Here is an 11920-nt window from a genome sequence, read left to right as displayed (position 1 = left end):
GCAATGCTCTCTATGTACAAACGGATCAGTCTGTCTTACATACCCCCATCTCATGATACTTTTTTTAAAGCTTATATTACCTGTTTAAATTCTGTTACAAGTGACTATTGTGCTGTACTCAGGTAATATACTGTAAACGTCTTTAATTTCACGTGTCTAAAATTTCACAGTTTGTTAGAAAGTTACCTTTGACGGTAGTTTTAATTTCACGCAGAATCGTTTCTACATATTCAGGTACTATGACTGTTTCTAGATTGATTGATTGAATATTGTTTAACGTCCCTCTCCAGAATATTTCACTGATATGGAGACGTCACCATTGCCGGTGAAGGGCTGCAAATTTAGGCCTATGCTCGGCACTCAGGGCCTTTGAGCAGGCAACAAATGCATTATCGTGCCACACCAGCTGTGACACGGGGCCTCGGTTTATACGGTCTCATCCCAAGGACCGCCCCATTTAGTCGCCTTTTACGACAAGCAAGGGGGTACTGAGGACCTATTCTAACCCGGATCCCCACGACTGTTTCTAGATAGAAATGACGTGAAATAATAATCACGATGGTTTTAAGTTCGCGGAAAATTATTAAATCGTGAACATAGTGAAATTAAAAACACCGTAATGTTTTCCACTTCTACAGTATATCAGCTAGAGTGTCCACAATTAAGTCAGCTTTATGAGAATGTCCATTATAAAATAATTACATGTACATTGTATAAGCCCTACCTTGACCTTTATGCTTACATCAATGACCATGATGCGCCATCTAGGGATGGACATTTCCAGACCTGTTTCAGATGCTGGATCTGCATGTTTTACATTTTCCACATAGGTGCATGTCCATGTTTAAATTTTTAAGCAGGCCCTTTCCCAAGTAATTATGATAGCTTATGTGAATCAAACTTGTATGGATGATGCATCAATTTTATGGGAAGAAGTAAAAGACTTGCTTCAGATAAATACTTATTGTACTTCCTTAATATTCCAAATATTTACATTTGCTGTGTTTTTCTAGTAAACCAACTGTGAAATTGATTTGAAAACCATTTTCGTTCATAAGCGTGCATAGAAATATACACAGAAACGTGCGCTAATGTGATGTACTCACAATTAATTAGGCTACAGCAACATTAAATATATATGCCTATGTCAGACAAGTCTGTGTGATTCACACACCAACTCACACAAAACTGAAAAACATTCCTTAACAAATCCCACTTTTAAAAATACATGTACTATCATATCAGAATGAAGTGGTGAAAGTATGATATGTAAGTGCTTGTGGTTTCATAATGTGACTCTGAAACCTTTGAAGTGTTTCCACTACATCATACATCTGCATCAACAGCCATTAAATGCAAGGATTTCCCCAAACTGTTTTAAATTATATATTATGAATTTCAAGTTTAACTTAAATATTTGAAATGGGATTGATTTCTTGTATATTCAATGATTGTCAGTTAACGTCCCTCTCGAGAATTAATTTTTCAAACATATGGAGACGCCACCACTTGTCGGTGGAGGGCTGCAAATTTTGTCCTATGCTCGACACTCACGGCCATTGAGCAGGGAGGGATCTTTTTTGGGCCAGCACCTACTGCGACACAGTACCTCGGTTTAAATACGGTCTCATCCGAAGGACCGGTCTCCACGTCCCACAGTGGGATTTGAACCCATGATGTAAAGATTCACTCCTTACTAATCACAACTCTAGAGAAAACGCTCTAACCACTGCTCCACATGGGCGACTTATGAAATGGGAGAGTAAAAATTAATACAGGGGACCAGACCAGGATTCGAACTGGGGTCCCTAAATCTCTGGTCAAGTGTTCTACTGACTGCTCTACTTGGGTACCGATGATCGAACCCGGCTGATCGACACATAAGTGGCTGCTTTCATTTTTGTTGAGAGGTGAGGTTTTATATAAAGAAATGGAAATTTTTAGATTAAGTCCAAGGTTCCCTCTAAGTATTAGATTATATTTTTCCAGTGCTTGCAGCCCTCAAAGTTGAACTAGTAGTCCATGACTTTTTACCTTGAAATTGGTAAATAATAGACTTAATCCAACATTGCACATATATAAAGAATAATACGTACCCTTTTCCATATCACATCCTGTATCAGCCCGAGACAGCAATAATGATATTGGTCAAGTGTTGATGTGATGTGGAAAAGAGTTTGTATTAATATATTTATTACATACTTAGTAATAAAATACGGCATACATTAATTTGAGAATAAAATAAGTAAAAAATCATGCATGGACTTCTTACAGACATGTACATGGTCTATTGTCTCATACGATTTGGTTTTGTTTTAACTACGCAGTACAGTTAAGGCAACACATGAAAAAAATATGGTAATGAAGTCATAATGAGGTCTGACGTCATGACAGTTGCTCCGCCCTGATTGATCCATATAAGGAAATGGTGCTCAAAATAACTATTTACCGATATTGGCAACAATTTGTGATAAACAATAATATCTTCATGTTTAAATAGAAAATAATTAGTGATTTTCTCGCGCATGTCTTTAAAATAATTCTCTTTTTAATGTGTCGTTTGTCTGCATTCGGCTTCAGCCAAGCGCTTGCACTCGGTGACACGGAATGTTGTTTACATCTTTAAATGGGCGACATCAGGTGAGATTTGCAGTGGATTTAAATGCAATAACCACACAATCTTTAAAGAAAATAGGGATAAAATAAGAGACAAGGCATTGCTTCTCCATTTTACAAGAATATGAGGACATTATTTCGGAAAATAGCAGAAAACTGAGACGATTTGCACCAGCTCTAGCTCCGTAGATCAATCGCTGCAGTGTAATTCCAGGCCAGGTATGTATACGCATATGTAGGTACATGTGTAGATCTACAATATGTAGACATGCTTTTGTTAACATAAAAAAACCCCGAGTGTGTTCATGTTCATTTAAATGTATTAGTACAGTCAGTGAAAAACTGTAATTATGCAGTGCCTTGTGTGTCATCCCCCCCTATACTAAGTTGCACACTTTTTAGAATTATTAAGAATTAATTGCACTAAATATGTACTGAGTTCCTGTCAATTAGCTCATTTTCTTTGAGACAATATGTGTAATAATGGAGATCATCAGTAACACAAATTTAAACTTAAATTGAATGAGATGTTTTCATTGTTTCAGTCAATGATTCACTAGTGACTAGGCCTTAACAAACAATGATGTACTTTGACATACAAATATGCTACAAAATAAAAAAAAATATATCCGTAACATTGTGTTTAAAACATAAAACCCCACTTCAGATCTATGGTTGTAATTTTCTAGAATTTCTAAATTAATGAAAAAAAAAATCATTTTTTGTTTAGATTACATGTACATTAAAAATATTTATATAATACTTTTATCATTGTAGCTGTCCAGAGTTTCAGGCTTAAAGAGTGAATATATAATAAATGCATCATTTCTCCACAGGGTATGTATACTTCTAAAGCATTTCACATTTTCAAAGTTTGCATGTGTTTTACATATTGTTTTTTTTTTTCATTTTGGTAAAGGAGAAACTTTTTTTATAGTAAATATTCTATCAATAACTATTGTAAATGTCAGAGGTTTCACTTTCCCAGAGATGTTTTGTAACACATTTTTTTTCATTTATATCAGTAACATAAATTCACTACAGTATACAATGTAGCATAATTTGTTTTGTCAAATGTAATGCCATTTTATCCTACAATGTATATTTAGTAATCTCATAGCATATAACTGCATATATATTGTGTTGTAGGCCTAGCTATTCCCAGATGTTGGACAAATGGATTCATTCAGGCAGCAAGTTAATCCATTTAAGGAAAATCAGGTATGCTCAATATAAGCTATAAACTATATACAAAGTTTTGATAATAAAACTAACAGAAGAATTGAAAACATGTCATTCATGTGTAGCGGACAGTATATAGGGAACTTACACTGCCTCGCCAGTGAGCTAGCTTTTCTGGTGATGCGGTAGCGTCTCCCTCTATTTCAGGCAAGTTAAGCAACGGCGAGCCTGTTAACCCTTGGAAGGGTGACCGCTTCACGTTACACATGTATGTAAACTCTATGTTAAATGATTCCATGCATTTTTTAATTTCATTTTTTAAAACACAAATTACTTTCAATAATGGTATTTCCTGATTTTCTCCTATTTTCAGAATTCATTTTATCCACAAGAACATGAGGTGATGGAAAAAATTTGCACCTGCCCAGCATTCCTACAGTCTGTCATTGGATTTGAAAAGAAATGTTTATTAAATAATAATTTGACTTTTTCATATATTTACTGTACATGTGTTGAAAAGGCTATTAAGATATGAAAATCTTAACTTTCTTAATGTTGTGTGGACTTGATCATTCTTATATATTGTGTTCATTTATCTTTCAATAATATTACCAAAAACAGGAGACTGTTAATTGATTCAAAATAGGATAGGGGACCACCATTTGTTCTGAGGGAAGGGGGGGGGGGGGGCAGGCGAGTTTTTACAAGTAAGATTTTTTTTTTTTAATTTTAATGTCAATGAAGGACAGATTAATATTTATTTCCGATCAATAAGATGAAGGACAGATTATTTATTTTCCTCTTCATTGAAAATCCTACATGCAAAAAAAAAAAATTTAAAAAACTCTGATTCGTGGGAGGGGGGATCACTGATCTGCAAGTATTTATTTTTAAAATCTGCCAGTCCCTCACCCTCAAAATAAAATTGCTGTCCCCTTAACAAATACAGTATGCAGAAAGAAAAAAATATTAACACAAGTGTGTGTACCATAGGCGTCGGAAGCAAATTGAAAAGGGGGGGGGCTAAGCCAAAAGAAAAAGCAAATTCCAATGCCTACATGGGAGGCTAAGCCCCCCCCCCCCCCCCTCCCCGGTTCCGACGCCTATGCGTAGTGAGAGAGGGGAATAGATATCTAATCAGTTATTAATGAAGGCTGTATTTTAATAAACCATTTGTGTTCGCATAAATATAAATAAATGTAATGCTACATCGTTGAGGAAATGCGGGAGGTTTGAAAGACATTAAATGTATACAACGTATTGAGAACGAATACACAGAAAAGAGAGAAATTCAAGGATTTTTATGCATACCGTTTGATTAAGTTAAAAAAAAGTCAAGTCCTGCCCGCATGTATATTTATTTTAAATTTACGAGGTAAACAAACTATATCAAGTACTCCAGAGTTATCTCCCATGCTGGGTCAGTGATGCGTTTGAAAACTATAATTAGATTGACTCTTCCAAGATTTCATTTTTTAATCAAAAAGTGCAAGGGCAAGGCGACAATCTAAAAAGTAGGTTTTTATTTTAAATTATTTATTTTATTGTATAGTTTTCAAAAAGTGATGCTCATTACTTTGTAATCCTTTAGTTAATTTATTATTCGTGATGAAATTAGAAAAATATCCTATTTTTCATACATTACTGTCTGTTTTAGCTGAATAACTTAATTATATCGGAAAACTAACTGAATGAGCATCATTTTTGAGAAAGTATAGATACATAGAGACAACATAAAACATTGTGCAGTTAATTTTTTGTTTGTCTTGCCCTTGCACTTTTTGGTTAAATTTGACATTTCATGTTTTGACCTAAAATCGGAGCCCACGTGACTTCAGGGGGTCACATGATGTCAAAAAATACCGATGTGAAAAGCGATGGACATACTCTTCAAGATCACAAATAGCTGTTTTAACTAAAGTGTCTTGCTAAAAAATAAAACTGTTAAACATTATATGTATCGGATTCCGTGAGTTTTTATAGAAAATGTTGCCTTAACTGTACTGCGTGGGCATCATGTTGGGAGAATGCCATTGTGTAGTATTGTATCACTGTGAAATGCCAATTTGTACATGTTGAATAGTCATGAAAGTAAAATTCCTGAGAACATGCAGATTTTGGGATAGTGAGATAGATTTTGGGAAAGTGACTTGATAATTTTCAGAATGCCTCACATTATTCAAGCTGAAGTATTTTATTAAGTTTCATACCATATATTATGATTTTGAAACATTGTCGTACGTGAACAAAATAGTTATACACAAAGATACATAAACATCTTTTCTTACAAGGCATAATTATGATTAATTAAAACGTAAAATGTTAAAATGATATTTATTTTAAATTAGGAGATCAATTGTAATTTCATGCTGACACATGTGCATGTTTTGATCTATATGAAACAATTAACACTATTTTAGCAACCTAAAACTTGATTTACCGGTAGTGTGCATGGTGTAATTGTTCATTAGAAATACCATGTTTTTATTGTACCTTTTGTATTAAATGTGGTGCAGTTTCTAAATACATCAGAAATCACAACCATAAAAATGATTCTCTTGATCAGATATAAACAGAACAGTATTTACCTGAAGTGTGTATTATGATCTAGACTGGAGCTTGATGAAATGGGCAATTGGCCATTTTCAATTTCTTAAGTTACATATATTGATTCATTATACAGTCATATACTTGTATTTATTTGTTACCCTGTAGAGAACTTTTTATTAATGTGGACACGTCACCAACACAGTCTCATCCGAGGGACCAGTCTCTATGTACTACATTGGATTCAGACCCGTAATGTTGGAATCAGCTCTAAGTCTTACTCCCCAACTCTAGGCGTGTCGCTCTAACCACAGGCAATGTGACCCATTATGAAAATTTGACATAATACTTTTATGATCTCTAAATTTTATTGACTTGATAAAATGACTGATACACAAATAAGACTTTTGTAATCTCTCTGTTTATAGCTGTTTACCATTTGCCATATTTCTATCACTAATTAAATCAGTTTTCAACAATGGCCACTGAAGAGTCCTAGTTCTGTCTTATTATACAAATGATCTTCCCTTGATGTAAAATAGAATATTAAATAAAATAAATTATCAAATGAATTATAATTTTGAATCGGAGAACATGGAGAAGGCCTACATATCTTAAACTTTACACAATTTAGATGTAGTCTTGCTTTTATGGAAAATTATAACTTATTTAATTTTTCTCACTCTCAGATATAATTGCATTTCAAGATCTTGTTAATTGAGATTGTGATATCCTGATAGGACTGCCACTTAGAATTAGACCAGAGTGCGACTGTGACAATTTCCAATCATTTTTTTTTCTTTGTCATGTGTCCATTAGAATTTTCACTGCATGTCAGGTGCAAGGAAATGGACATGCAAGTGTTTTTTGGGACTTTTCTGAGCTCATGCTAAAACAAAAAAGTTATTACTGTACGGTACTGTACTAACTCGATCTATTTTAATTTCAGATATCCATGGAACAAATCATCTGAAAAATAAGAGAGGATGAAGAATACCTCTGTTAAAAAGTATGTTTTAGTAGTAAGAACTTATGTAACTCTATTTTAGGAAATTAAGGACTAAAGCACAAAGTTTATGTTTTTATTTTCTATTGTTTTCTTAATCCCACTGTTTAATTTTAAGCTCTCTATTTATCATAGTCAGTGGTTGTCAGTGTGTGTGTGTGTGTTGTGGGGGAGCGGGGGGGGAGGGGGGGTAAGCTGCTTTTCTCTACTTTTTAAGCTTTATATAATCTTTATATGTTCGGCATTTCCATCAAATTAATGGATGTTAACATTTTCTTAGAAAGTCTCATTTTGCGAGCAACCCACTAAAATTCTATGATTTATTTAAATTTAAGTATTTATAAACAGGCCTATTTTTAGGTCACCTTAGTAAACTCTGGTGACCTATTACTATCTGTTTTTGTCTGTCGTGTGTTAACATTTGAACATTTTCAGCTTCTTCCTTGCAACCGCTCAACCAATTTCAACCAATTTTGGTACAAAGCATCTTTGGGTGAAGGGGAACAAAATTTGTTAATTTTATGATACCCCCCCCCCTTCTTTTTTACTCCTGGACATCAAGCAGTCAAACTGTTGGCATGATTGTAATGACAGGGGCGTCGGCAAGTATTTGACATTGGGGAGGCGAACTAGATTGAAAAGGGGGGGGGGGGTAACTGACGTTTTTTTACTTAAATTCACATTTCTACCAGTATATTGATATATTTTCCCATTCTGTCAATGTTTCAAAGACTCCACCTGATTAAAAAAACAAAATCGTTTTATATGATTTTATTTACGTCATGTTATAAGCAAATATGAGAAGCAAGTAGTTGAATAAATATTATTTTAATCAATTAATAAGCACTAATAAACACTACATAAATGAAATCTGTTCATTAAATAATACACAATGTCACTGCACTTTAAAAGCGTCCAAAAATGAAGCTCCGTCCATCCCGTGCTGACACAAAGTCGTTAGCAACTGCCAAAATGTTCAATGCATCTGTAGCCTCCCTGTGCGTGTGCAGGATCATCAAATGATTCAGCCTTTCCTGGGACATAGTGGCACGAAGATAAGTCTTTACTCGACGCAAAGCAGAAAATGTTCGCTCACTGGTAGCGTTAGTGGCTGGCATCACTAAAATAAGTCTCAGTAGAGTCACAATCTCGGAGAATAGGCATCTGGAAGCTGGAGACATCTGAGACACTAAGGTCACCAAAAAGGAAACGGACACAGTTGAGGAATCATTTAAGTTGTTTCGTGCGAGCGTTGTAAATGTATCCAGCTGTGAAGAAAGAGAGGTCTTGTCCAGATCATCTCCATAGAACTTTAAGACAAAGTCCAAATCTTCTTTGTATGTCTTGTCGCCACGCACAGACTTCAGAAGAACGTCCTCTAGATGGCGATACACTTGATAGCCTGGCTGATCAAAACGGTCTTTGACACAGTTCACCACAAGATCCAGAGCTTCGAAGTACTGTTGTCTGTAGAGGTCTTTCTCTGATGTGGTGAATTCTGGAGGGGCCTTTCCGGTTTCATATCGCTTGGGCATTTTTCTTCGCCGTGGCAATGTGGGCTCACTGACGTCCAGTTCATTAAGTTTTCCGTTAAGTGATTCCCAGAATGAGTCGAAGGACTCTTCCTTTCGCATTGCACTTAGTGACGTCAGGGAAAGGTCTGTCAAGTGTTGGCCCTCGGCAGCTGACAGGTCTTTCTTCTGAAGTGTTCGGCTAAGATTGTCTGTGTGACGTAGAATCTCGTATCCAAGGGACACTACAAAGAGAAAGTCAAAACTTTGCATCTGAGTTTTTACGCCGATGATCCTGGAACGGGCTTCTGGATCCTTTGTGCACTCATAGCAGGTCTCCCACAAGGACTGAAGGACAGAGTAGTTTTCCAGAACGCTGTTCAAACTGGCAGCTCTAACAGTCCATCGAGTAGGGCATAGCACACGGAATCCCGGCGTATCAGGTGCCATCTCACGCTTTAGCTGTTCCAATATGGTATCCCTCCTGGGCGAATACTTTACAAGTTTGGACATTTCAAACACAGTATCCAAGGAATCACGCATCACCTTTGATTTTTTCACTGTATCACCAACTGCCAAGTTGAGTGCATGTCCATAACAGTGCGTGTAGATAGCCCTCGTCTCTTTGCTGGTGATGTTAGCAGCCACACCCTTTTTGGCTCCGGACATATTGCTGGCTCCATCATAGCACTGTCCACGGCACTTACTCAAGGAAATGTTCATCCTCACCAATGCATCCAGAATCACATTAGTTAGTGTTGCAGCATCGATAGATGGCACCATACACAGTCCGATAAACTCTTCGTGCACATCCAGGTTACTGTCAACATGACGAATCACAATCACAACTTGTTCATGATTTGACTGGTCTGTTGTCTCATCTACCATGATGGAGAAATAGCCGTTCTCCCTGATGTTAGAAGCGACGTCACGCAGTATCTTTAAGGCCATCACTTGTAGCATCTCGTTCTGGATATCTGCTGATGTAAATTTGTCTTGTTTCCTTTCCAGCCACTTGAGGATTGATGGATCCGATTCACCATGGAGCTTCAGAAGCTGTAGAAAGTTGCTTTGATCATTGTCATGGCCACGGAGTGGTAATCCCTGTCTAACAAGAAACCTGATGTTGCGAAGAATGGTAAGCAGCTGCTGTCTGTTGTGTGCTTTCTCCTCTGAGTGGGCGGCTGAGAGAACTTCACCAATGTCTTTTGTTTCTCGTGGTAGTTTCACTTTTCTCTCCACGGCTTCTTTATGGCAGTCGGAATCTTGATGTTTCCGGAATTTAGAAGTGGCATCCTTCCAATTACAGAATCCCGTGGAAATAAAACTGCCGTCGGCCTTGAAGTTGGAAATCTTGCCCTCTTTTGCAGCAACCATGCAGGTGAAACAGAAAGCCAGATCTTTTGCCTGAAAATAAGAACAAATTTAATTTCAATATATTATTTTTTTTAAATCGATTTTTCTCTTTTAAAGTGTAATCATTGTACATTAACCAATGATTTCAACACAATCAATATATTAAAATTTGTATCCTTTCAAAATATCATTGAAAAGATAAAAAATATATATTTTTAAATGTACTTACTTCGTCATAATGTAACCATGCGTATTGTTTAAACCAAGTGGGGTTGAATGAACGCAGTTCTGGATTCTTCTTGCCGAAAGAACGCTTAGGAAATTTAAAATTAACAGGTTGATTAATACTTTTTAACCCGGCCATTTTTGAAATTGAAATGTGGAATAAGTGTAATAATATTTTTAAAAAAATCATCTCAAGTTGTTTTAGACAGTGATTTTAACTAATTTTCAGTTTTCCCCCTTTAATTAATATGCTCATACGTTGTAATATTTTCGATAATTGTTTAATGACTTGCAATCATGTTGAATCATCAAAACTTCCAAACATCGATCGACCAATTAATTGGACAATGAACAATTTGTAGCAAACCCGCACTTACAGCAATCATAATGACTACCCTGTTAGTTGTGTACACACGCCAGGTACAGGTATATAGACATGTATGTATATCCCGTTTTGACGTCTGTGTAAACAATAGCTTGTACACACTTTGCCGCTCCATTGACCACAGAACATGCAGAATGCCGTTATACTCGCCGCTCGAATGAGCAGATTTCGCCGTTTAAAAAAATCATTTTAAAAAGAAAAACAATCTCACTATTTTTTTTTTTTTGCAAAATTATTGGGGCGGCGACCGCCGCCCCTGCTGCCCCTTTGCCGACGCCCCTAAATGAGCACTGAGTCATCTACCATAATTATGAAATTCATGGCCCCAAGGTCAGGGGTTCTAGTACTAGGGTTGGTCCATATAGCTCTTTGGAATTAATCAACCATTTATGATGAAATAAAACTTAGATAACATTTAGAAAATTTGAAATGTGTGGCCCCAGGGTTAGTGGTTCTTGTGGGGTGGGGTACACAACTGGTGGTTTTAAAATGGAATTGCATTTTATCTTTGTTACTCTGATCCACCTTTGGGTATTGAATAACCAAAGTAAGCATGCTAAGTGTATAATTATGATAAACAATGGTGCGTCTTTCAAAATTTGAATTTCATGGCTTTTTGTTTAAAACACGAACCACATTCAATGAAGTGAAAGTTTTTACATGATACCTATTAGGTCTATGGGCCTCTAGTTGTTAATCTAATTAAAAAATATTTTGATGAACAAGTAGAATGAAAGAAAATTCCTTAATTTATTCTGAAAATCAGGAACAAATCTATACATACATATTCAGGTACATTTAAAATTTAAATAAATTCAAGTTTGTTTATTTCATTATCCCTAGTCGAGTGTTTAAAAGAGGCAACTTTAATTAATAAACTAATGATATTTTACACTTGATAAATTTTTAGATTTCATTTTAAATATTCTGATAAAAAAATGCTTAAAATGTGAATTTAAGCAAACAAAGGCTTGTACTAGAACAGCATTAGGGACTTTGTCAATCCAATTAATATTAAATGTTAGATACTGCCTAAATCTAACAACATCCTGTAGAGTGTCACTTCAGAGGTCAAATTCTATTAACCAATCA

At 35.7% G+C, this 11920-nt stretch overlaps 1 protein-coding gene and 1 long non-coding RNA gene across 2 annotated transcripts; one reads left to right on the top strand and one right to left on the bottom strand.

The window, feature by feature from the left end:
- Positions 1-2635: 2635 nt before the first annotated feature.
- LOC134232873 (uncharacterized) lies at positions 2636-4269 on the top strand. Its single transcript, XR_009984871.1, has 4 exons — positions 2636-2835; positions 3394-3453; positions 3766-3837; positions 4172-4269. It is a non-coding gene; the product is annotated as an uncharacterized LOC134232873 (long non-coding RNA).
- Positions 4270-8256: 3987 nt separating this feature from the next.
- On the bottom strand, positions 8257-10582 carry LOC134232871 (zinc finger MYM-type protein 1-like). Its single transcript, XM_062714846.1, has 2 exons — positions 10448-10582; positions 8257-10269 (listed from the first exon to the last, which is right to left on the bottom strand). The coding sequence occupies exons 1-2, from the start codon at positions 10580-10582 to the stop codon at positions 8257-8259; spliced, it is 2148 nt and encodes a 715-aa protein (XP_062570830.1).
- Positions 10583-11920: the final 1338 nt, after the last annotated feature.

Source organism: Saccostrea cucullata, unplaced genomic scaffold, assembly GCF_032062105.1.
Source record: "Saccostrea cucullata isolate Sc308-1 unplaced genomic scaffold, CSIRO_AGI_Scuc_v1 ctg4324, whole genome shotgun sequence".
NCBI classification, from domain to species: Eukaryota; Metazoa; Mollusca; class Bivalvia; order Ostreida; family Ostreidae; genus Saccostrea; species Saccostrea cuccullata.
This window is presented reverse-complemented; position numbering and strand designations above follow the sequence as displayed.